This window comes from Atta cephalotes (assembly GCF_000143395.1).
Source record: "Atta cephalotes unplaced genomic scaffold scaffold00019, whole genome shotgun sequence".
NCBI lineage: Eukaryota > Metazoa > Arthropoda > Insecta > Hymenoptera > Formicidae > Atta > Atta cephalotes.
In genome coordinates, this window is record NW_012130083.1 from 4,781,543 (window position 1) to 4,809,359 (window position 27,817).

Here is a 27,817-nt window from a genome sequence, read left to right on the forward strand (position 1 = left end):
ACGTACGTAGTAGTAGAGTAGTAGTAGTAGTAGTAGAGTAGTAGAGTACGTAGTAGAGTAGTAGTAGTAGTAGAGAGTAGAGAGAGTAGAGAGNAGNANAGAGAGAGAGAGAGAGAGCTTATGTTTATAAAGATGTATAAATTCTGAAAGAATGATTAATTGTTAATACTTTTTATATTTTAGATAAATGATTAAGGTGACTTATACCTTTAATGTTATATGTATAATAAAATTCATGCAAAATCGATTATTGATAACAAACAATAATTGTTAATTCTTTTTCTACAGACTTCATATTTATTTTAATTTTTTCTTATCTCAATATAATATATATTTTTAAAATATACATTCATACACATATATGCGCTTTTTAATACATTGTATTTTGACCATTTTAAAACAGGGATTTCCATTCACTTCGCATTTCGCGATTCGATAATCACTCTTACTCTCCTTTCATGAATCGACTTTTATAGATTAAGAGATTCAACACGCAGCATTTTATATGATGTAATTTTGACTCTGAAAGTTGTTTCAATTTTTTTGTATTAGATATTCAATATAGAATATTGAGAATATATGAATACAAAATATAAATTCTATAACACATAAATAATATCAAAATAACTTTTCACCAAAAACAAAGAAATAATTAATTTGACACCATTAGCGAGCTTAGTATTAAATAATGAACTAAAATATTGGGAAAAAAGGTAGATAAAAATTAGATTGACGTTCGCTTGCAAATTTCCTTTATAAAAAAACATCATCGACAGAGTATTTTTGCGATAATCTGCTTATGTAAAGCATAAGATACACAAAAGTATGGCGTTTCAATCAAAATCATTGTTCTGTAAAAAATGTACAGAATAACAAAGATAACATAGGTAAACTGATAAAATGAGATAATCTTTAATCACGTTTTGATCGGATATTATGAAGGATATTCTCGTGTGTTACATGGTATCGCGTACAATCCTTGCAAATGATTAATTCTTATCTGTAGCGATCTGAAATGGCTTACTAAGAAATTGCGAAATCATCATTCGAGAGTTGTTTTTCTCGATTTCTTTAATTTTTTGCACATTACGTCGATTGTGTTGTCATTTTAATTTTTTTGTTATTATATCTTATATTACGAATTAAAAGAGAAAAAAGTAAAGAAAATGAGTCACATATAGTAACAAAGAAAAATATAGGAAAATGTGAAACAGTATACAATTAATATTAATATCATAATAAGACAATATTAAATAAATAATAGCAATATTGAAAAAATATGTAAATTGTAGTACTAATCAAGATATTGGTGCTTTTTTCTATTTTTGCACTTTAGGAATAAAAATGTCAGTTAGAAGAACTTTTGAAGCGTCCAGAGGCAAATTTTCGCAACAAGTTTCTCACAATTCCGCGCACTTCTGCTCATAAGTGCACTCTCGATATGCGATTGCATGAGCAATACCGGATCGTCGGCTGTTCATTGAGATGGATAAATAGATGAGAAACAACGGGGGGGGGGGGGAAGGGAATCATCCTTAAATCGCACTCGCAGTTCGTCCTTTCGAATTCGCGAGCTGACCTCGTCCTCGAAACAGTTTATAGCGCGCTGCTCTGTCGACACGCGAACTTTCGGCGAACGATCGGATTTGTTGAAGAGCACTCGTTCAGTCTCCTTTGTATCAATCAGAATCCATGCGACGCGATTACGAGGAGATGAATGGTCACTTCGTTAATGGTAATTCGTTCTGGTTCGAATATTTTCACTAACGATTATTGTCGGGCGTGGGAAGGCCCGGGATAAATTGTCGTCCCGACTCGAACTTTGTTCGCGAATGTAGCACAAACGAAAGTAAAAGAGTAAACTAATTGTTATAATTAGCATTGACATTAATAAACATTATCACACAGTAATATCAACTCTTTAATTTGATATTTTTTTCTAAGAATTAAAAAAATTATATAAAAACAAATAAGATCAAAATTGATCAGATAAATAATTAAATGGTACAAACAAATCAATAATATTAGCAAGCCACGAGCAGAATTTTTCAAATACATTTGATCGAGATGATTCATCACATCGATTGACGCAAATTTAATTCTCCTCATTGCCTTCTTCAATTAAAAAAGACCAGTCTTTTTAAATTAACTACATTGATCGTCCGATCATTTTTCCCCGCGCTCGATCCATTTTCCGCTCCTGTCGATCTGTGCCTTTCGTGAAAGGATCGTGAACTTCGGCTTTGCCATGGCGACGTTTTAATTGACGTACATGTGTGGGCCGCCCGGGCTTCGTGTGGTGGAAGGGTAAATAAGGCCGCCGATTCGCCCAAGGGGGTCTAACTCCGTCCAGAGATGGTGCAATTGTGCCCCCGGGGCTTCTGACAACCTACTCGAAAGATCCGGAGCTGGTGCTCGAGAGTCTAGTGCTCACTATTATTCCGTTTGTGCGTTATTGATACTTCACTTTTCGACAGCTCGTAACACGGATATAATCGTCTATATAATGCTCTATAAATCGCATAGAAATTTTTTTATTCTAGGAAAGAGGAGACGAGGAGGGACATTCGGATTGAAGGAGAGACGACAGAGTTTAAAATAGTGTCTAAAAAATATCTTTTTCGAAATTTTAAGAAATTGGTATTTCGAAATAATCTAATAAAACTTAGACTTTAACTTTTTCAAGAGCTCATTTTAATTTATCAAATTTATATTATATCTAAAGTATATTTTGTTAGTTCTTTTTTTGGAAAAAGTAATCAGAGTTGCATAAAATTCTCCAATCAACATTATAATTTCTACAATAGTACTTTTACTTTTAGTGACTTTTATTTATATGTGATTTACTTTATGTGACTTTTAAGTTTGTAGTCTTTATTGTATTCAATTTCTTTATTGTACTTCAGTTTTTACGTAAATATTCTTATAAAATTTCCCAGATGTTACTTGAATTTGTAATTTTATATTTTATTATTTTTTAAAACTTTTAACAATTTTAGGAATATGCAAATTAAAGTTAATTATTTTTCTAAAGTCAATCATAAATTTTTCTCAAACTAAAATGTAAATTTTATTTGGTGATCCCATTTTCTGGAAAAAATCGTTTGCATTTTTTCAGGTGTGTCTATATGTGATACATGTCTCTTTTAAAACTTGTGTGTTTAAAATTTTGTAAACTTCTGACAAATATTCTGGATGTTAGAATTATAATTACTTATATGATACTTTTCTTCCTCTATTCTCGATATCCAATTATAAGTATCTCAATTGTGTGCCATAATCAATGTGCCATCTTGAAATATTATTTAATCACATTGGTGTCGCCTCGAACGACGACTCAGTTGAAAATTCTCTGCTTGAGCTCTAGACACGTTCTCGATTCAAAAGTTTCGTTCAAAAGAACGAGAAATGAATGTCAAAAGTCTCGTTCATACTAACGGATAATATTGTCTATATAGCGATCGGTTTTGTTATACCAATCGCTTTGCGCAGCCAGCATGGCAAAACAAACATTGATGACATCTGTGTAGCCGCTTCTTATTATTATTATAGGTCGGTTGTCTCGCTCTGTCTCTATTGTAAGATAAAAATTATAATTTATACAAGTGCGCTGTGCACAACTGATCGTCGCTCAATAAAACTATTGATAGAGGAACATTAAGTGACTTTTTCTTCATCAGTAAAAAAGGAAGAAACAGAGAGAAACTTGGACAAACAACGTATTATGAGTAGTGCTGAAAAAATATTTGAGAGAGCCCGCATGTTTATCTAGATGAAATAATTATTCAAGATAATTATCATGGATCTAGTGCGCGATGAGAGATCTCATAGTATAGTTGCATCAATACGTTTGGTATACTTGCTTATTAAAAATATATATTGACCATTAAAGATTAAAATTATTGATACTCTTGACTTCTATATGGAAAAATTAAAATTTAAAATATAAAATTTAATATAAATTCTATGTAATAAAAAATGTTACATGTTACCTTTTACGTATATATTAATAATTTCAATTAGAATTAAACGTAATTTAACATATTTATGATTAATGTTTTATTTATGATAAATTATTTATGATAAAAATTTATTTAATCATTGATATAACATAACAATTATTAATACAAGGTAACGATAATCTTTCTCTTTCTTTATTTAGACCTTTTTTGTTTGCGTAATAATTCTTATGTTATAATGGGCCGTAAATAACATCCGTTCGTGAGTATGCTAATATTTCTTTTAGAGATTAATACGTGCTCGTGAAACGTGTATTCTTCCACGCGACACGGGTGTTCCCGAGATGTAGGCCCGGCAAAAAGCACGAGAGCCGTCGTGCATGTCGCACTTTTCATTAGCTTGCGAAACCTGCAATTCCCCACGATTAAAATCGTGCAACCTTGTGTCGCCCGACATTCGTCTTTTTCTACTTCTTCGTCATTTCAAATTTATCCGATATATAGTCGTATATAGTTTGCCTAAAGTATTCTTTTAAATTTTTTAATGAAGTTAAATTAAATATTATAAAACTAAATTGAACAAATTGTTAAATATCTAGTGCTCTTTTTGATCAACAGAATTTTAATGTCTTCTTCAGATTCTTTGATCTAATTTAATTGAATTGATTTCTGATTGTAATTGGAATTTCCTAAATTTTTCTTTTAATAAAATTCAATTATATTTAATTAAAATTAATTATATATTTTTTCTAATTTTAATCAAAGCTTTTTTATTTTTTTCTAATTTTTTAAATTACCTACACAGAAAAATTTATAAGTTTATAAGTATATAAGTATGAACACAATAAATACTTAATAATAGCAACAAAAAATTAAAGTAGCCAATATTTATCAATTTAAAAAAAAATCTCATTTTTTAAAATCCATCGATTAATAATACTGTAGTTCACAATCCAACTAATTTGGACTTCACGAGAGAGAGAATAAAGACCCAGCTCACGAAAAACTTACGCAAACGTTATTATTAAAATCCCTCATGCACTTGCAACTTTGTGCAGTCCAACCATTCCTCATCCTGCGTTCTACCATCTTTTTTGCGCGGGCCGGTTAAGGATGGCGATATTTAAAAGAAAAAAAAAGAAGAGAAAGAAAGAAAGGGACGTCACGCGCAAGGGAGGAGATCGAAGGACGAGAGAGCGAGGAGAATGGGAAGAGCACAGAATGAAAAGTTGAAAGAGTGAGAAAGGAGGGAAGGGAGGCGCAGATCTGCAAAGTCACAGTCGATCCTGTCCTGTTCGAATGCAAATCGCACGCATCTCGCCCCGCATTATACGCAAATGTGCGGCTCTTCATACGCGAGGCGAGAAGAGCGAGAGCAGCTTGCTTGCTCTTGCGCAACGCAAGATGCAATAGCAGCGGACTCGGATCGTCGGAAAACACTGATCGTTGGCGTCGTTAACCGAGAAGAAAAGTCCTAGAGGTCCTCCTCTACAAATTGTCATTGACGATTTCTACACTGAAAAAAAAAATTAAATTTTAATAAATTTTAGTTGGAATATTTCTAAGTAATTATTACTAAATGTAAACATATATTTATTTGACACAAAAACTACTAATTTGATTATCATTTCATTATCATTTTTTTATTCAGTATTTATTTATTTATTATAAATAAATACTTATTTAGTACTAGTAAAAAAAAAATAAATTTTTTTCAGTGTAGCTGGTTAAGAGTCTCCACAATTTTTCATATTGACAATTAAAGTCACTAAAACTTTGTTTATCTCAACGTGCACAATGCACACTAAATTAACATCTTGTTTTGGTAAAGCTGAATTTTTTAAAGATATACGTTTTTCAACCAGTATATTGTATATTTATAGTCTTAAATTAATGTGTGTAAATATTCTTGTGGAAAAATACTATTGAATGAGTATTTATACGCATAATATAAACTTTTTTTTAATTTTAATTGATCATAATTATTACCTTGTTATATTACGCGCAAAGTATAAATTTTTTTCTAATTTTAATCGATCAAGATGGTTATCTTATATAAAGCTGAGACGAATAATGTGCAATGTTAGATTTGAATGGTTTTTCCAATTATTTCTAATTGTTTTTTTTTGCGAGTCCAATACTTTTCCAATATTTTTTCATAAAGGTAACGTTTCAAAAACTTTCTATAATGATAAAACGAAATATTATTTTTATTACAAATATTTTGACATTAGAAATATTATTCGTTAGCGTTAATAAGTTAATTTTTAATGTATTGTGGATGTAATATATTATGCCTCACCCATAATCAGTCAAATTGATTTTTGCCATGTTTAATTTCGTTTAATTAAAATAGCATCTTAATTTAATTAAGTCAATGTAATATTAGATGAGTGACGACGTAAAATTAAATGGACGCAATTAGTTGAAGTAAAAAGCTTCTTTTTAGAAATCATAAGGGAGTGTCTTATTAATTATCCACGCTTGCAGATGATGAGCGTCTGAGTTCGCTTACGTAATTGCACGAACTCAAATTTATCACAAGCAAAAATTATCCTCGCTATTATCTCGTGTTTTAGATTATTCCATCATTTTCAGAACAAGATAGACATATACATATAAGTAATAAGTGATCCTTATTTTGCATTTGTTACATGACATCAAATTAATTGCTTCTCGCTTTCTTGAAATCATTGATTTATGAATTGCTAATTATTGTTGAAGGATATTGCTCGTTTTTAAATGTCGCTTTATGCTTTTCTATCTTATCAACTATGTGCAATATGCACCGTGTGACAAGCCGCATTGTTTTCTTTCGGAAAAATTTGCATAAAACTCGTATGCCCGCCAATATTGATTTTAGAGCCGGGCCAAGGTTTTCGACACATTAAATTTCGATATTTCATTTTTTCTAGAACCCTTACGATCTTGCATCATGTTTTTGCGATTCTTTTCGGTAATCTATCATATTTCCGAAATTTTACTTGCTACAGTCTCATTTAGAAATCGTATTAGACAAAATTAGATGAATTTAAGCAAAATGCTTTGTTTCATATATCAGTACTTAAAAAAAAAAATGATTTAATGCACTTATTTTTAATACAAGAAACAATACAAGATTAAAATAGATAAAAAATAAAGACAAAGAAGTATAAATTTCAAAATTTCAACATTATTTTCGATCTAAATGTTTTGTATAGTTTGTCAGTCTTTTCCGTTGGGCACGATCAAAATTTTACATGAAAAGAAAGAAATTGATAAAACGTTTCAAAAGTTTCAGCGTGATGCAATAAATAGCAAACGAAGGCTACGATTGAGTGTATGAGCGAGCATGAACATCTAGGTAGGATTTATCTAATACAAAATCTGACTCCTCCGGTATGAACGACATATCCTTTGGCAAACATTAGAGTCATCTTGCTGGGGGCCTTTTCGAGCCCCAAGAGGAGCCGCTCCCTCGTGCATCGTTGCGCAAGCCAGGCCCACAGGCAAAAGATCATTGTCCTACGTCTTGCAGCTCATGTGCGTCACGCAGCCCAATTACTCTCTACACGCAGGCCCGCATTGGAAAGGATAAGGAGAGATTGATGGATCCTAGAAATTGATGCTCCCCGATATCCGCCAGTTATATACATTTTTAAATCCATCGTATTTAATCGATACGATTGTTTGGAGAAATTCAAAACAAAAGGAAATTCAATAGTCAAATAAATTCGTTTAACTATATAATTATATTGCATAATAGCTACATTATCGAAAAAGGATCTTTAAAAGGATCTTTTGAAATATGTATATTCTGAATGAATTATAAATCATTATATACAATAAATCATTATATACAATAGTCAATAAAATATTCAAATAAATGTACACAGCTAAAAATAAATTTGACGAATACTAATAGGAAATTACAAATTTTTAAATTATTATTGTTAATTAGTGATTATTAATTGATTATTATCGAATACAATTTTTAATTGCTAGTGTTGATTAATTAAATTAATGAATTTTTATTGTTGTATGTTATAATATACGATATATTGGAATAATTCAGATTAGATGTTTTTTGAATGTTTCTCTCTCTTCTTTCTCTCTTCGAGAAGTTTTGCGAATCCGATCCTGCGGCTTCGCGCTGCAGGAGCGCCGCCGACAACGTGTACAAATTTGTAACGGAACAGCGGGGCCAGACACCTTACGGTAATTACTGACAATACGTTGGCGGGGCCTATTATTTAATGCTCGCGCTCCGTCGTATTTAACTCTCGAACAAGTCGACGATGACGGTTCGTCTTGAAAAGGAGAGAGAAAGAGACGCGTAATTTGCGTCGTAAATTTGCACGCATCTCGTTAATGTTGAATCCTTCGATCCTTCCCCCGTTACTGGCGTGAAACTTTCTCGACATCTCAATCCCATTTTTTCGTTACTATTTATTATCATTTTCGTCTTGGATTTCACGGCACTTATCGCGATTGTGATTTGAATAATAAAAAATAAATAAAGCTAATAAAAAATAAATAACAATCGAACTTATATCTTGACGTTTAACTTAAATTAATTGTTCGACGTCATGCAAAAAAATCGAATGGAGATTGCATGTATGTACGTAATTCGCTGGTAGCGTGCAATCCTTCGTTATCAATTTATCATTATTAATTCGCTGCTATCACACTGCAATATTTAGCTATCATCCAGTTTTAAAAGAATAAAGTTGAAAAGGCAACTGTTCTAGAATCGAATGTTTTTTTCCACTTCATACGTTTGTCGGTTTGAAAGTCTATGATTTTACTGCGAATTTGACAGCCTTCAATCTCTGCCATATGAAATGACAATAAAAGACGATCCGTCTCAGAGGAGACAGTAAAGTGATTCAAGGCGATCAGCTTTACCTATCGTTTTCTACAGACGAGGTCTAGGATAATTCACCGCGCGTGATTCTCCTTGCACCTGCTCGCCGCTAATTCGTGATGAAGTTTAAGCAACGCGTGTCACGCGCGCACGTTCGTTAGCGCGAAAAAGGAGCGCGGCACGTGTATGAATATGTACACGTTTCAGGTTGAATTTATTTTATCCTGAGTTTTATTGGCTCAGATAAAAAAATTTGGGTCAAAGTTAGCCGGATTTTAAATCGAAGTTACTCCATTTTATAAGATACTTCATTTATACTTCAGTATTCATGCGTTAGTCAAAAAACGAAGAGACGTTAAGAGGGGTTGGTTATATTTGGAATTGTCTGGATAAAGTTATCTTCCACGAATAACAGAAAATATAACTGTATATAAAATAATAAAATTCAAAGGGTTAATTTGAAGCGCGGTAAGAAGTGGGCAAAAAATAATATTTTAGACAACAAAAAAATTAGTAAAACTTTTATATATTTCAGACTGCTGTCTCCAAATTAGCCCTTTGAATTTTATTATTTTATATACAATATATATATAAGAAGTCCAATATTTATTTCTTGCAACTTTTTAGGAAATATAAGGATTGTCGCATATCCCATTTTTTAATATTTTTTTTTATTTATCATTTATTTTATCAAACTATCAAAGCCTATAACAGTTCGTAGTATTATACCCTTCGAATCCGATCCTGCGCACTTCGCAGGCGGGAGTATATGACCGCGGGCTGTGGGTCGTAAGACCCCGAGGGCGCGAAACCGCGAGATAATTCGAAATCGTGCGATCTACTGGAATGAATGTTGGAAATTAATTTTATTTTTCGTTTGATCTCTAATTTAAGAACGTTAAAGAAACCGCGAATGGAAGCGCGGAGAGATCCGACAATTGCAATTGGTTGAAATGATTGTAATGAAGAAACGAGATTGCCACACTTTTCAATCAACTTTACTAAAAGCGAAGATTTAAGATTCATGGCTTTTCGAACAATCACACTTGATTGAAATGATGAACTCAAAGAAATTTAGAATGGGATTCCCATACTTTTGATCCAGGAATAGTCACCTGATATTTTTACACCTCAACAGTGAAGAAATGTATTATTATTATAAAATATTATTCTGTATAGATTTTTAGCACATTTTTAAATCTTTTCTAGTAATAGCTATTCTTTAAGAATCTTTAAATATATAATTCTATAAAACTACAAAAAAGCATTACATTAATTAAAATCTTTATTTTTAAAAATAAATGTCGTATAATAGTTTATACTTAACGTGCTTATTTTGTTTAATTTCTATATTTATTTTTTTTCAGAAAATTAAATGATTAAATTTATATCCATAATATTTTCAAATATTAATAAATTTTATAATAAATGAATGTGGAAATATCACAAGAGTAAAAAAAGAAATGAGATGATTACTTTCTAACTTTGCTAAAAGTAAAGATTTAACATATAAAAGATTTACAAAGAATTGATGGGCCAATATTAAAATTTTGAACAACTGTATTCTATAAAATGACTGTTCCAAAAGATCTTCAAACAAGAATGTCAAATTTTTAATTTAATTTCACTGAAAGTAAAGATTTAAAAATCCGAATTTAAGAGACAATTAAGATCTGCGTGAGTCTTTCGAATAATTCATCATATTTGGTAGAGAAATACAAGGCATTTCTAGATAGATGTTCGGGACTTTGGCAAAATAAAGCTTGTCGAAATATGTACGAATTTCACACATTGCGTCCAGGGGTCCGTTTATTACTTTTCTCGGAACAACGACGTGAAGACAAGGCCGATGAGTCGCGGAAAGTAGCATAACTTTCCCTTTTAAAGCGCACTTTAAATATGACGTGCTTTATACCTATATTCCACGAGGCCCAGACGGACCCTTGCATCGTGCGAGCACATGTCAATTAAAGCCATGTGACACGGAGATTTTTCATTTCACTTGGCAACTCACAAGGCCATGTCGCACAATCCCTTGGAACTCAACACAAAAGAACCTGACTTTCCTGATCGTCGGTCTCGCCTGCTTCAATTGCAAATCAATTCTCGACCAAAATCTTTTATTAAGGAGACTCTCATTAAAAAGGGGCTCTCGTTGAAGTTAAAAGCGACCGCTTCAGGGACACCCTGTATATTCGTTCGCGATACTTTTTCTTTCTTGCAATAATTCATCGATCGAACTTTAGGCGAATCCCTTAGGCGAATTTTGGATGTATAATGGCGCAAATTCGCGATACAGGTATTTCGAGATATAGATATATCTCGTTAGATTCGCGATGTGGATTCGTTGGAAATCGTAGATCGACAAACGGACCCGTTGACGGGGATCAAGGATCGAGAGAGATAAAGGAACAAAAGAGATAAGAGAGAGAGAGAGAGAATCTTGCGTAATCGTGGTCGGCACATATGTGTGCCGATCGCCCGCGGCGAGCCGAGACCTTGCCGACGTGCATGAGAACTGGGCCGCGTCGTGTCGAGGCACGCATCGTATCCCGGGCCCATTGGGCCCCAACCGATTTAGACGAGTCTGACGCCGTCAAGTCTGCGGAGTCTCGCAGGGTTCGAAGGATTCCGTGACGCGTTCGCGAAAAAAAGGAACATGTCATCTGATTCTGGGATAATTACCCGACGTATCCAGGAATTTTTATTAAATCGCATTTTAATGTATCTCTCTGAATATTATTTATAAGATAATTGAGTATTTTCCTTTTTATATAAACGCGAAAAAGAACAACAAGTAGCACACAGCGCTGTTCAATAAAAATTTTTTTTCTGCGATAAGATGTGCCGACATCCAAGTAGAATACAATTATATCATTGTGACATCAAAATGATGTCAAAATAACTTCAAAATGATCATTAAAAGTCACTTTTCAATCATTTATGATTCATTTTAATATCATTTTAATTGATGTTATTATAACTTGTTGTTCTGCTTGGACAATCCTGAAAATGATCAACGCAAAATGATACTCCCCAAATAACACAACTAATCGCTTTTTTTAACGTTTTGCTATTTGGGGAATATCATGTTTGCATTGATCATTTTCAGGATTGTCCAAGCAGAACAATAAATTATAATAATGCCAATTAAAATGACATTAAAATGAACCATAAATGATTGAAAAAAATAATTGACTTTTAATCATTTTGGAGTCGTTTTGATAATATCATTTTGATAATATGATTGTATTCTACTTAGATATCGGCACATCCTATCGTAGAAAAGGAATTTTTATTGAATTAGCGTGCCGATGCATTTTGTCATATATTTGCAAAGTAATCGATTAATTGTTGCGTGCACATAAGTCTAATGCGACTTATGTCGTGTACCGTAATCGTATTTGAACAACGATATTATTAATGTAAAATGTTTGCGTCAATATCAAGTGGAAGTTTACGAGCAATTTGCGGAGTGAGTTTACGAGCAGGCTCAGGTAATTTCTGTGCAAATTGTGCATATGAATTAGATCGCGTTCATCTACCGCGACCACCATCTGCTATCGATTAGCAACCACATGCAATGCTGCAATAAATCAAACATCGATTCTCTAAATATATCATGTTTATGCTTTATAATTTCAGAAATTGTGCGCATTAACAAATACATCAAGACATCTCGCAGATATATTCATAACTATCGTCGAACCTTTAATTATATTTTTGTTTATCTGTTCTAGTGTTCTATTTTTTATTTTATTGTTTGTATTTATTTAAATACAATGTCATATTATAGTATGGCGTTTTTACTCACAAAATAATTTTAGAGATTATAGAGAGACATTCCTATAAAAATCACCCATCTCATCATATTTATGAGAAGATGAGACCGGGTTGTCCTCGAATTGGCTTCGAAATATGCGAGCTCTGCGTAATGACACGTCTTAAGAAGAATTTACAAGCAGAGAATTTACATACGCAATTCGGGATCAAAACAATGCGACGACACTGTCTGAAATAAATGCGAGAAATGAATTTTGTTTCTCTCTTTCTTTCTTTCTTTCTTTCTTCTCTGTTTGTGGCGGGCGTGGGATGTGATTACAAAAGAGGCTTTAGAAATTTTCTCACGGCTCGGGTTTTATTAGCCGCAAGCTCGCCGATCGAGAAATGAATCATAAACCTCCACTCTCGCCATAATTTCTAATGGAAGATACAATGATAGCGTGACGTAATCATAACCATTATCGACAAAGTAACAATCTTTGAAGTTGCATTGTAAAAAGATGTAAAGAACGCAATGTAAAAATTATGATAAAAGAATCGTATTTTTAAATCCTGATCTGTTAATTGCTTTTAATTTTTGCTTTTAATTTAGCTCATATTCAGAACGCGCTTTTATACAAATTTTTATTCTAAAATTCCATAGAATATGTGTAATGTGAACTGAATGCTAAAATATGCCCAATACAATCAATATTGTTATACTGACTGTATTGAGCCCCTTAATTACATTATTATAAAAATATACAAGAAATCATGTCTAAAAAATATACTTCGCTATTTATTATTTATGACAAATAGCTTTATCATTATAATTGAACAGATTGAAAGATTTAATGCAATGTTTTAATGTTTTAACGAGCTAAAAAAAATCTCGAGGAAAATGAATTTCGTTTTCTTCAAGTACAAAAAATAATTCTCGATTAATTCTTTAAATTTTTGAAAAAACGCATTAGACCAATCAATAATGTAATTGTTACTAATGTTGTAATTTATATATTTATACATATTAATTAATATAAAATTTTAATTTTGTAATTCTTTTCTCTTTTATAAAATTTTACTCTTTATTTTTATAAGACAGAGAATATGAAAAATTACAAAAATTTATTAACGATATTATATTTTTTTATTTTAGGTTCTAGGTCCGATTTCCGGCTGTCACATAAATCCGGCTGTGTCAGTCGGTCTGTTGATCAGCGGAAATTGCAGTTTTCTCAAAACCGTCTGTTATACAGTCTGTCAATGTTGCGGCGCTATAGCGGGTTCTGTTGTTCTTAAGGTACGTAATAAAAATTCAAACGTTCACTGTAACACCCAATCCATTCCTTTTTAAAAAATTGAGCATTTAGTCTACATATACATATATATATAATAACTTCCAAATTGATTTCCATATCTTCTGAAAAAAATTCTTCAAATAAAAAGAAGAACTACTTAAAAACGATCAGATTATATAGCGATTTATCTATTATTCTATTTAATTAATTAAACCATGAAGAAGAGATGATTGTAGCGACTTTCATCTTTATGATTATTTAAAATTTAATTCTTTTTCATTTTACTTTTAAAACTAAATGAAATTGCTTAGAATTTAAATCACTGCATAAACCATCACATTGCATGAATTATATAAAATTCTGGTAAGATACGCCGACGTATCGTTCGACATTTAAGCGCGCTTACGTTTTTTTTACACACGTAATCACAATGATTGTCCAGTCGAAGCGTGAAATTGATCGTTGATAACCTGTCATTTCGATTTGGTGCGGGACTCCGAAAGGTAGTGCCCCGTCTTATTCATATCAATTAAATCATCGTTATGCAAGGTCAAGGTTTGCTTCTCCTTCCCGACTTCTTCGTACATCCGTTACATCAGAAACTGGTCGTGATCGAGTCGGCCATCTGGATTGTGCGTGAGGAACAGTAGCGCACGTGCGTGCGTGCGTGCCTGATAATAATTTGCGTATCTTTTATTGCCTGAATTAATTTCGATGAATATATATATATATAAATCGACATTAAATACTTCATTTGTTAATGCTTAACTCTTATTGCTCTGCCATTGTAATCTACAATAATTTATGGTAAAAGAGAGATATCTAATTATGAATGGAAGAAAATAGAGAATGCCTCGTTATTTTTTTGCATCAATTTAACGATTAATCAGTGACAGTATTAAAGAAAAGAAATTCGATTGTGAATTATTGCAAATGATTTAAAATTTGCGGGCAATCTTATTTATTTATACATTTGATTGCGTTCAGAAGAAGACTCAACAACTGAATGGACGCTTGCTGTTATTGATGTATTCTTCATTTAATCAGATTTTTATTACTCGTTTTCACCAATGTAGATTAACTTTAATTTCTAGAATTAGAGATTTCTGGAATTACAGATTAACCTTCAGAATTAGAAAAAGACGAAGAGTAAGTTGAACCGAGATTAAAGTTAATCTATGTTGATGAAAACGGACATTAGAGAATTTCAATTTATTAGAAACTACATGCATTGTGGAATACACTGCAGTTTCTGATAGGTTGAAATTCTTATTCTCTATTCTCTATCTATTCTTTTGATGCGCAATCCCTCATTCAATTATTGTATCCGTTGAACGTATCTTGATAGTCATAAATCAAATTTATTTTTTTTTTCTATCACGATATTTATTGATTCGTCTAATCGAATTGTTTTTTATCTAGCTGCTTTTACCTAAAGAACAAGTCGCCCATGGCCTAGGCGCTACCGCGTTGCATCATGAAGTGACTGACGCTCAGGGTGTAGGAGTGGAAATAATCATCACGTTCCTGCTGGTGCTGGTCGTGCACGCTGTCACGGATCCCAAGAGGACTGACGTGAAGGGTTGGGCCCCACTTGCGATCGGCCTGGCGATTGCTGTGGCTCATATGGCGGCGGTGCCCATCACTGGTAGCAGCATGAATCCAGCTAGGAGTCTGGGTCCGGCCGTGGTGGATGACAAGTACAAAGATCTGTGGGTCTACTGGGTGGGCCCACTTATCGGCGCCGCTGTGGCCGGTGGCGTATACAGAATGGGCCTCAGAGCCAACAGAGAGAACGAGGAGGGTTCATATGACTTTTAAAAGCGATCTTTGAATCCTACGAACACGCAAGATGAGTTCTAACAATAATATTCTGCGAAGATTTCCCGAGTGTAAATAAAGAAGTAGAATTGTAAGGATAACGGCGTGAAAAAACGATTACGTGACCTTCGTTGCATTTAACAAGACCATGTTCGTGAAGAAGTACGATTTGTAGGATAGATTTCTAAGTGGAATTGAACGCTGCGAATTAAAGGAGATCGAATTGTTAGATTCGACGTTAGATTCGAATTCAGGAAGGAAGATTATTTTGATCAAAATTATTCTGTGTAAATCTATTCAATATTTTACTTCTTCCTAATATTCTATTTTATCTGGAAATGTATTATTTATATCATTTACATTCAATATGAGATGGTGCTAGATTTTTATTTTTGTCTAGAGCCTTTTTTTCATTCAACAGAATTAAACCAGAAAAAGTCACTTAAGCCTATTCTACAATGTACTCTTTGTTTCCTGTTTCTTGCTCTTTATCTTTTATTTTTCCTTTTTTATAACTGTTTTATCGATATTGCTACGTGTTTCTTGTTTCTTCCGAAGTTCGATAACTTTTATTTCGGGCGACATAAAATAAAAAACCGGATAAGAAGCAAAAAGACAAGATGTAAAAAATAGCAAGAAGTAAGAAACAGAAAACAAAAAGTTCATTGTAGAATAGGCTTTAAAGAAGAAATATAACGATATTATTGTAAAATAACATAAAAAATTGCAGAATATTATCTTAATATTATCTTAATATTAATCGGTAATATTACTATTAAATACTATTGCGGAGTAAGAAATGTATATGATGTTATCACACAATAATTATATTAAATTGATATCCTTCCTCAAAGATTCCTTTTTCTTAAGAAATTAGTAACTTAAAAGTATTTACCTAGAACATGCAAAGAGAGATTTTTTTAATTAATTACTATCAATGTAATATCATCGTGAGACACCGTCATAACTCGAGATCATTTATCAATCAACTCTCTTCTCGTATGAATTCTACATCCGCTATTTTTGTACATCGTTAATCTGAGTTTTGTATATATTGTTAACTTAATATAACTGACGTAGCAATAGTATAACGTATAATCTGCGTTTAATTAATTAGTTTACAGTTTATCCATAACGACATGGATAGATAGCATTAACAAATATACTCTTTATCGTCAGTGTACTATTTGCGTTTTTATTTTTACAAATTCTTGCCCTACTTCTCGAAATAATAAAAGTACTTATATAAGTTTCAAAAGATGCATATCTTTGAAAATCTAAGAAGAGCGAAATGTAACAGCAAGTATTTAGTTTTAATCTGAATATCGATGAAATTATATTGTTATTTATAAGGAAGATTATACATTATCGTTTTGTCGCAGCACAAGCATTCACGTTGAATCGAAAGTGTCTCAAAATAGCATATGCTAAAATAGCCGCGCCCAGTTTTCGCTTGTCAGACACGCCATCAGAAACTAGTAACTTCGAGACATCGTTCGGGATTACAAAGTGCGTTCTCCAATTAGTGATTCTAATTAATTTCATATTATCTCTCGTGATTTTGCCGAGAAATTAATTCGAGAATTGATCGTGGGAAATTAATAAAGATTCGACGGAGAAAAATATAAAAGTGTATATTAATAAAAAATATAAAAGTATATATTATAAGTACTTAATAATAATTACCAAAATGATTCTGAGAAATTTTAATTAATATTAAAAGAAATACTATTCATTTAATTTGAATATTAGAAAATATGTATTTCAACTAATAATTCTAATCAATTTTTGTTAAATATATCTACATATTTAATATATAAACTGTATAAATAGATATTAAATCTGTAATTAATATTTTTCTTCTTAATTTGATAAAAAAATAAATATATATATATATATATATATATTAATATAAATTATATCATTTAAAATCATTCAAGTGCTCCAGTATCATTATGTCCAACGCATTTAATTTTTAATTGTTGTCACGCATTAATAAAGAAAAATACTTAAAATATCATGTTGGAAAATGAGCCGGAAATCAGTGGATTTTTCCGTTCGAATTTATTAGCGGTAAGAAAAGCAATTCGCCAGCAAGATTTCAAGAAATTTTCCGTCCTCGAATCAGATGCTGAGAGGGTGGCTTTTGTTTTGAGTTATCCTGAAGCACATGAATTACCGCTAGAGGTAGAGAAGCCTATGATCAAGGATCGTGACAGTGCTATTCGATTGAAAGACATCGGAAACAAATTTTTTGGCCGCGGTGAATTCACGAAGGCCTTGGAAACGTATTCGAATGCAGCTCTTCTAGCACCATCAACAGGTAGATACGTGTAACATTCATTGTTTAATTTGTATATAATTATATTTATGTAATTTAATACCTGCAATTAATATTTGTAATTAATACAATATTATATAACATAATAATTATATAACATAATAATTTAATAAGAAAATAAAATAATATTCCGGATTATATAATACGTTTACTATTAAAAAAATTGCCGTCATTTCTTCATGCATTTCGGTATAACTCATCTGAAAATCTTTCGTGGTTATTGGCGTTCTTTGATTAATAATTATATTATTCTTATAATTATCGATCCTGAAAATATAAAATATCTAAATGTTTAGAATTGAGTATCATTTTGGCAAATCGCTCGGCCACATTGTACTACCTGGAGCGTCATGAATATGCGTTGGAGGATATCGAAGAAGCTTCACTACTCGGTTACTCGAAGGACCTTATATATAAACTTGAAGAGCGACGAGCTAGGTGTTTATTGGGTCTGAAAAGGCACGATGAGGCAATCGAAGCATTTAGGCGAGCTCTCCAGGCCTTAGATGATGCCAGGATATCCTTGAAACGTAGGCAGAAGTTCGAGACGGACATCAGAATGATGCTCGCAGTGATGGATAAAGGTAAACGACTCAATGAAGCCGCTATAAAGAATCCTTCGCAAGTTTATAGCAAGCAAAAGTCCAGCGCGCGTTTGGAGGATAGACTTATCCCTACGAAGGAGAGGAATCCCGTATATCCTGCTTGCAGTAGAGCGGTGGAAATTAAGGATGATGGAGGTGACATAGGTAGACACGCCGTGGCGACCAGGAAGATAACACCCGGTGAAATCGTGATCGTTGAACGACCGCATTGTGCATTTCTGCTAGCAGAGACCAGGTAAATCCAAGCATTATGTTAGATTATATTTTTGGAAATCTACTGTTATTCCTTTTCAATGTAAAATTTTCATCCTTCGTCCGCAATCTGGATTTTCGAACTTCAAATTTTTATATTGGACTGTATAAAAATAATCTAAAAAAATTCTTACATATATACTTGAGAAAATTTTAACGAGTTTATACTGTCACAAAAGTTGGATTGTATTTTACTTATTTTTTATAGGTTTAAATTTATCTACTAGAATTCACAATAAAAAATTAACTGTGCCTTAATTTCAAGTTGCCAACATTGTCGACAAAGAGCCGGCATTATTAATACTTTTATTTATCGCACTACTGTTGCTGGTGATTTTACTATAATTTCCGATTCAGAAAATTTGTGAATTTCAAAGATTTGTGAATTCAAGATTTCATAGCTATCGTCGAGAATATAATTCTCGGTTACGAATCACGTAATCTTTTTTTTATTTCGCTATTTTTTGATCCATTTTGTTTTTTTATTCTTTCTTTTCCCTCCGTTTATCGCAAATCGCGGTTGCGCGAAATTATATCACGACTAAAATGTATGCGACATTCGACTTTCAAGACTCACACATTGCCACCTATGCTTCATGAGGATATTCGTGCCAACACCGGCGGCTTGTCGCACCTACAGCTGCGTCGCGTATTGCAGTCGCCGTTGCAGAGATGCGGATGCTCAGGTGCATTCGCAGGAGTGCAAATTGTTACCGGCCCTGTGGTACTCGAAAGCTTCGGTCACGTGTTTCCTGGCCCTAAGGGCGATCACACAGAGACCTTTCGAAGAAGTTATGAGGCTGAAGGAACAGTTTAGGGATCCTGCGTTAAAGATCTCCGCGAAGAATCCATATCGAGGAGACGATTATATAAATACCTTCTACAATTTAGGTAACTGAAAAAATATAAATAGTTGTTTTGATTACACAAATATGAATATTTAATCAATCATGATTTTTTTTACACGAGACTGTCGCTAGATTTTTATTTCCTTCGATTAATAAAATTATCAAGAACTTTTATTTTGAATTTTTTAGTTAAATAAATGATTCTCTTCTCTTTCTTATTAATCTAATAAATTCAAATTTATGAATTATTTTCTTTTTTCGAATATTTTATGTTTTATGTATATCAATAGTTACTCATGAAGACAGAAGATTGCCAGAGGATATTTTTCACAGGGCCTACATGGCAACCTGGTTATTCAGATTGTTAAGATCCAGCAATTACTTACCGGAAAATGTGAAAACCGCCGATTCAGCGGACAATAGATTGTCAGACGAGGAATTGTTTATCGCAGGATTGCTATTACACAATTTACAATTATTGCAATTCAACTCGCATGAAGTAAGGACGACACATAATGTAACATTACAATTCGCTCGATTGTATTTCATTATTATTGTTTTGAAAACGAGCGTTATTGTATTTGTCACAATCACTGCAAATCGTTCGTTTTCTAGATTTCAGAACTGGTAAGGCTAAAAGGACAGAAGACACTTACTAAAACCAAAAGTGTGTTCATAGGCGGTGGTGTTTATCCTACGGTTGCAATGCTAAATCACTCGTGCAATCCTGGCGTAATTCGGTAAATAATAATAAATGTTTTATTTATTGTTGTTGAATTATTATCAACTAATAGATTTTTAAACTAAAAAATGTAAATCGAGGTATTTCATCGGCACCACAATGATTGTTCGCGCTGTTCGCACAATCAACGCAGGTGAAGAGATTTCTGAAAATTATGGTCCTATCTTCACAACTACGCCCGAGAGTGAGCGAAAAAGAAAATTAAGGGTGCAATATTGGTTCGATTGTAATTGCGAGGCGTGCTCGGGACATTGGCCGCTTCTAGATAAATTGGATCCAACAATACTCAGGTATAATTTATCGATTTTCAAAAATGTTAATATTAATTTAGAGTATATAATTGACATTGTGATTATTTATAATAAGATTATAATAAAAATATTGACTTGTGTCAATTATTAGTATTACTTATTTAATAATTAAATAAAAAATTGCTAACATGTATAAATATGAAAAAAATTTTTAAGAGTAATATAAAAAATATTAAACACTTAAATCATCTACTCTATCTTATTATTGAAAACACATTAATTTACCATTTGCTTTGTTCTTCCAGATTTAAATGTGAGACTGGACCGTCTTGTGGTAATGTATTAATGGTCAAAAGCGATACGAATGAGTTCATGATCGGATGTGCGAAGTGTGGCAAAAGTATGAACATTCTGAAGGGCTTGAAAGCTCTACAGGATACGGACGCACTTTTCAAAGTCGCATCGACGAATCTCGAAGAAGGCCGAAATGAGCATGCACTGAAAGCATATCTTGAGATTTTGAAGTTGCTGGACGAGACTCTAGCATTGCCCATAAGAGATTATCACATCTGTCAGCAGGGAGTCAGATTATGCTCTCTTGCCTTAGGCAATACAGCTTATATCTAGTCTCATTATGAAACTATAAAAAAAATTTATACAAATTTACGTAGAATCTTTCTGCAAAATAAAAAGGCGCAAACTTCTTCCGCGTAATCTTAAATTAAACAAATTCGATTAATCTTAGTAACTATCTTAATTCTTTCATCAGAATACTTACAAAGATATCGAAATTAAAAATAGAAAACAATTTTCTTTTAAAATATTTCCTTAAAAAAACAATCAAACTTACATCACAATAATTTTTTTGTGTACACGCATCATATACACAAATGCATATTTATACTTATGTATTTAACTTTTGTAATACTCACTTGTCGTTTTTTAAATTATTATTATTCATTATTGATGTGAAGAAAGAAGATAGCTGTGCAAATTTCTTGTTATGTTCGCATTACACAGAAAAAAATCAATTTGGCTGAAAATTTCACACATTTATTTATTATCATTTACAACTTCTTTGTCTTGTCAAATTCAAGTACAAAGTCAAGTACAAAATAAACAAAAAACAATTTTTGCTCTCTTCCCCGTCCTTTCTTCAAATATAAGTATTATCTAATCAATATCAATTTATTTTTTATGTTGGAAATATAATGTGGTAGAAAATATCTAATCAAATATCCATTAATAACTATTAATTAATGATAATAACATTAAGGAACACACAATTTTGCAACACGAGTATAATCATTTCCAACGTATTTTTACATGCTGAATCCATTGGCAAAAATTGGCTATCAAGTTGAGATTTGAGATTTTGCGTTGCTTGCACTTTTTGCATTCAGCATCTTTCTCTCTTTTTTTACAACATTAGTCTTTACCAACTCTTATATATTAGAGATTTCAAGCAATTTCAAACAACACAAAGAAATCTTTGGTGATAAAACTTTTGCTAATAAACTTATGTTCAGCAGATAAAAGATGACTATTCACACTCGTGTAGCAAAGAAAGATTAAATTTTGTTCCACAATATATCCATCAAATGACTTTTAATTAGATTTTTTGTAATATTTTATTATTTTTGTTTTTAAGTAGCATATCTTGATAATGTTAATTAAACATGTAGGCATACAATTATTCACCTAGTCATATAATGTGCTAATATACTGTGCATAATATATTATGTATGTGTGTATACGCGTACATATAGTCGTGAAACTTGGAAACTGTAGCTTACAAACTAAATATGTGATTTACGAAATTGATCGAATGTCTACTTTTCGTCGCATTTTTATAATTGTTCATAATTTCAAATGCGAACGTATAGTATGTATGTGTGATTAACAATCCATTTTTATTATGTACATACAAAAATTTCTCATTTTATATTTTTTTCTTTCTGTCTTCTCTCCAGCATATAAAGTCGATCCGCTTTTTCTCTCTCTTTCTCTTTCTATCTACTTCTCTTTCTCTCTTGAACTTTTAGCATCTAACTGCAATTAGATAAAGAATACAAAGCTTAGATAAAAAGTGTATCGTGGTGTAAACACATTTTTCTCTTTTTTTGTCGCTATCGCAAAAGAGGAGTCTCTTTCGCGATGAATTCTTATGGCGCGCGAACGCGGAATTCTTGTCGTGTCATAATGGAGAGGATTTTTTAAATCTGTCTTTATTATACCAAATGTGTGAAGTGTCTTCGTTGTCTTTATTTTTTTTAATTTTTAATAAAAATTTTGCTTTTTTTTCTTTTAATTAGCAATATATTAATACCGTCTGTCACGGGAATCCGAACGTGAGCGGCGATCTCGGCTGCGGCTCCGGGTCAATGATCTTCTGCGGGGGCTGCGTGATCTCGATCTAAAAAATTAAACGCAGTTTGACATCATTTTCATTTTGACATAACAAAATTATTAGAACGCATTACGTTCCACTCCATTACAAATTTTGCAAATAAATAATATTGTAATTATTGACACCGTTTATCTTAAATTATCAATTAATGTTATTTGTCAAAAATAATATTAATATTACGATAAACAAACGATTTATTTAGTACAATTAATTGCTAAAATAATATTTGTTAATTTAATTATTACTTTCAAATAATTTTTGATCGGAACTATTACTATTTTAGAGAATTATTCATTTATTAATAGATGTATGAAATATCTTACTTTTTTATTCTCAAATTTTAAATTATTAAAAAATAAATATAGATTGTTAATTTAACAATAATCATTTATTAATGTTTAAATATTTGTGTAATTTGTCTTTATTTTTCAATGATCACCTATTTATCATTATAAGAAAATACTTGTAAAATTATGTCGTCAAATTCTGATCAAAATAGAGTGAAGCGGTGCGATGGAACACAGATACGAAAAATCATCGCAAGGCAACTGTAAGAGAATTAGGAGAATTATTTAATTCCTATTTTACCTAAAAATGATGTATAAAAATTATATAGTTAGACACGATTAATAATGAATTAATACAAAATGATGTCTCACCAATCAAATGCGAAAACAAAAAAAGTAGAGGATTAATTTTAGTAGTAATCATTAAATTTTATCAATAAATGTTATATCTCGATGTATATCAATTTTATTTATATTATGTGTATTGGCTGGGAGTTCTCTGATTCGATTAAACACTACTGTTCGTTTATAAAAATTCGATTAAAAACAATTTCATTCTCTCAATTAATTGTCTTCGAGATTCTTATTTATACATCCCGACAAAATGCATTAATTGTTCATGGAATCAGACAGAACTCTTCACCGAAACGATCACAAATTTGAAATAAGAATTGTAACAAAGTAAAAAAGAGATATATATATATAAAATGAAAAATAGAGATAGAGATAAAAAATCTTTGAAAATCGGTGAAATACCAATGTGAACATGTACAGGTGGTTGGTTGGTGGGTGGTGGTGGGATGGTGTGTAGTAGGTGATCATTTCGCTTATTTTGCGTGATCATTTCGTTCGAGGAGTCGAAGGTCGAGAAGATCTCTCGGCGGCAACTCTCACGCGTTCAGTTGTTGTTGCGGATAACACACGTTCCTAAGTGATGTCGACGAGTAGTGGCAGTAGCAGTAGTGGTAGAAGTAGCAGTAATACTAGTAGTAGTGGCAGAATAGAAACGTCGGTCTCGAAACGACGAACAGTCGGGAAGACAGTCGATCGTAGTCAAATGGAGAGACGCGCCGATGGACAGAATTACTGTATGACGATTTCTTTTATTATTTTTTTTAATAATTTGCATCGCGATTGGTGGTGGTCACAAACTGGTGGTGATGGCCAGTTGTGGATGACATTTTTTTCTTACGGTGGCAAATTTTGTTTTTGGCGATTGATTCGATGTGTGCTGCCGTCCCCCTAAAGCTGAGACGAAGAGTCGAAGAAGGTGGATCACAACACCCGGTTGATTGGTCGGTTGGTGGTTGGTGGTTGGTGATGGTGATGGTGGTGGTGGTTGGTGGAAGAGTAGTAGTAGTAGTAATAGTAGTAGTGGTGATCGAAGGGGAAAGTCCCGCAGTGGAGCGATGGACAATGTTTTTTTTTCGGTTCAAGACGGTTTTTTGCGGTGCACGATGGCGGACGGGGGAAGGGGGACAGCAACGAAAAAAAGCAATGTTTTCTTTTTCTTTTTTTTTCCGAAGGTGGCAGTCTCGGGCATTGGCGATACTCCGGCAGCGGTGACGGCACACGGAAACTGTTGTTTTCGGTTGTTGCGCCGTTGTGTGCTGTGTGCACGTCGCAACACCACAACGCACAACATCGACGGGCGACGTGACGTGACGTGACAGACGTACGGACGGCTTCCTATATACTCGGTGACTTGGTGGTGACTGATGGTGACTTGGTTGGGAAGTTAGTGGGCAGGCAGGCATATTTTTTGTTCAGTTTTGTTCGATTGACGATTGCGAGACTGACGATTTGTCTTTTTTTTGTTCGCGTAATAATACGCTTTTTTCACGGCGGCTGTAGAAGTAGTAGTAGCAGTAGTAGTAGTAGTAGAAGTAGTGGTAGTAGTAGTGGCGGGGAGACGAGCAGAGCTAGGAGCTGACGCTGGTAGAATCTGCAAACGTCAGTTTTAGCAATATAATCATCAACGTTATCATACTCCTGGCCACTATCGCGTATTTTTTACGTTTCAATTTCTTTTTTTTTCTTTCGCGAACTTTCGTCATTTCGGGAGAAAAAAAAAGAATTTCCGAATCGAGAACGAAATTTGCACGCGCGCTCGCTTCTCGCCGTTTTCATCGATCGATTCTCGCATTCTCGTTTATCCTAGACTGCCCACTCGAGTACATACGAGAAAAAAAAAAGAAAAAAAAGAAGGGAGGACCTCTCTGTGCTCCGTGCTGATCGACTCGAATATCTAGATATGTGATGGATGTATATACCGCTTCCGTACGCACCACGTTCTCGTCGCGACGCATCAAGCATATATATATTCATCAAAATGAATTGATAAACACTGTTCAGGTTCAGATCACACAGATTCACTTCCGTACATTTGAATCATCTGCGTGCTTCATCCATGCCACGGTGCGTGTGCGATGAGAAGTGATGAAAGCAGTGTTCGTCTCAACTTCCTTCAAGTCTCAACAAGCAACAAAAATATATTTATACCTGAGAAATTAAAATATTAACTATTCTCAACAGAAAAAGAGTAATAAATTTCCTGATCTCTAATCTTACGTTAACGTAAGATAAAAGAATTTATTCAAATTAATTTAATCTGGAATTTATATTATACTTTTTGCCAATAAGGAATTATTATTTGCTATTGCCATTAATATTAGAAACAAATCTACCTTTACAATTCTAGTAATCTTCTACCTATATAAAGTTATTAAAAAGATACAAACTTTATAAAGTTATATATTCAATTTTTACTTTCTTTATGATTTGTGATTTTAGACACCGAGAAGATCTCCCATTTTGAAAAAGTAAAATCGATAATGGCATAATACAAAAGTTCACATGTGAAATGCCGAAATGAAGTTCTGTTGTTTCCGTTGCTATCACGCATTTCTGAAATTTACTGAGCCTATTTCTATTGTTATCACATTATTTCTATTTAATTCTTTCTCATTTTCGTTTACCATCGCATAGTTCGTTCAATCTTGTTCTCCCACTTTCAATTCGATTGCCGATCAAATACTATTTTTTCTTTTTTTTTACTGCCGCTCGAGTACCTACGATTCGCCGAAATTGTGATCGACTACTCTCTAAGACGCCTTAGTTTTCCAATTATAAATTTCGATCACTTTCGACACAGAGAACAGTGATAAAGTAAATAGCGAAATCGATTTCTAAGTAAAAATTTTATTAAGTTAAATGCAAATTTCTATTTTCTTTCGTTAATTTTACCGATTAATTTGATTCCATCATCGTTCTCCGTCTTAAATGCCTCTAGTGAGTATGACTATCTCATGACAAATAATGCGTGCAATATGAATACTACACTGCAAGCAATAGTGTATACCTACTAGTCACTATCCCCGTCAGGATTCTGAAAATCAGTTTCTGAAAACTTTTGCGAAGCAAAATACAAAAAAGTTTGTCAAAAAGTGAGTAAAAAAGAAAGAATTTATTTTTACCTGGAGTAACGGCTTAGCGATGTTCTCTGCGGACTTCTCGACCAGGATCTACAAAAGATTAAGAATAACTAATGTATGTCTGCCAAGTATGTTGCCGGTGATCGCCTCGCGCTTTGAGAGATTTTCATTTGTCTTAGCACCTGAAAATTGCGGTAGACCGCAAAATGGAACAGAAAAAAAGAAGCGAGATAGATTTATGTATAAAGAGGAGATGGGAAACTAAGAGGAGCAGGAAAATCTTACCTCGGATAACGACCAAGGGATTTCCTACGGGGGCTGCGCGACCTGGACCTACAAATTTGTTAAAAAAAAAAAGATATATCGTACGTAAATCCGATTGCTAAAGCATGTAGATGAGAGCGTTACAATGAAAAAAGAGAAATATAAAGCAAAACAGATAAAAAGATTGAGTGGTGATACTCAAGACAATTGAGTACAAATTGTAAGAACAGAAAAAAATTACTGACAATTTAATTTATTTAACTTTTATTTCATCATTAAAAAAAAATTAAAATAATTTTGTTAGAAGTTTATAGACTTAAATTATTAAAAAAAATTTGATAAAATAAAAAGAATATTTTATTATTATATATCTTTCTATTACTTATTTAAAAATGAATATGATTCATAATGTTGTCTCTAAAATACTTTGAAATTTGTATTTTGATTTAATTTATTAATCATTAACATTTAAATTCTTTAAATTGCGCCAAAAAGCTAATTTCTGATATGATAATTGAAAACAATATCAATAATGTGCTTGACTACACTTCATTAATTTTTTAAGAGTAACGAAACACGAATAAGACTTATTCCTCCAATCTTTTGCCTTAATATATAGGAACTAAAACTTATATATATATATATATATATATATATATATATATATATATATATATACTTACTTTACCTTACTTAC

The 27,817-nt window shown here is 32.5% G+C and overlaps 3 protein-coding genes and 1 pseudogene across 3 annotated transcripts in view; 2 read left to right on the plus strand and 2 right to left on the minus strand.

Moving 5' to 3' along the window:
- LOC105619110 (aquaporin AQPAn.G) overlaps positions 1 to 15,686 on the plus strand; it is a 31,750-nt gene extending 16,064 nt beyond the window's left edge. The window contains exons 3-4 of the mRNA XM_012200641.1: positions 13,724 to 13,867; positions 15,288 to 15,686. Coding sequence (XP_012056031.1) covers positions 13,724 to 13,867; positions 15,288 to 15,686 — 543 coding nt within the window. The remainder of the gene's footprint in view (positions 1 to 13,723; positions 13,868 to 15,287) is intronic.
- A 2,019-nt stretch (positions 15,687 to 17,705) lies between these two features.
- Positions 17,706 to 21,352, plus strand: LOC105619111 (SET and MYND domain-containing protein 4). Its single transcript, XM_012200642.1, has 7 exons — positions 17,706 to 18,009; positions 18,324 to 18,867; positions 19,456 to 19,775; positions 20,023 to 20,231; positions 20,348 to 20,472; positions 20,555 to 20,764; positions 21,031 to 21,352. Exons 1-7 carry the CDS (start codon positions 17,706 to 17,708, stop codon positions 21,350 to 21,352), a joined length of 2,034 nt encoding a protein of 677 aa, XP_012056032.1.
- Positions 21,353 to 22,737: 1,385 nt separating this feature from the next.
- LOC105619113 (RNA-binding protein 1) overlaps positions 22,738 to 27,817 on the minus strand; it is a 10,210-nt gene continuing 5,130 nt past the window's right edge. Inside the window, exons 4-5 of the mRNA XM_012200643.1 lie at positions 23,055 to 23,141; positions 22,738 to 22,777 (exon numbers count right to left, since the gene is read on the minus strand). Of these exons, the coding sequence (XP_012056033.1) occupies positions 22,774 to 22,777; positions 23,055 to 23,141 (91 nt within the window). The 3' untranslated portion in view covers positions 22,738 to 22,773. The remainder of the gene's footprint in view (positions 22,778 to 23,054; positions 23,142 to 27,817) is intronic.
- LOC105619112 lies at positions 24,321 to 25,606 on the minus strand (annotated as a pseudogene).

Excerpts from the sequence above, each read along its gene's own strand:
- LOC105619111 (XM_012200642.1), top strand. The coding sequence starts at position 17,706 with ATGTTGGAAAATGAGCCGGAAATCAGTGGATTTTTCCGTTCGAATTTA. Across the intron at positions 18,010-18,323 it reads TCTTCTAGCACCATCAACAG|AATTGAGTATCATTTTGGCA; the intron begins GTAGATACGTGT and ends CTAAATGTTTAG. Across the intron at positions 18,868-19,455 it reads TTTCTGCTAGCAGAGACCAG|ACTCACACATTGCCACCTAT; the intron begins GTAAATCCAAGC and ends TCGACTTTCAAG.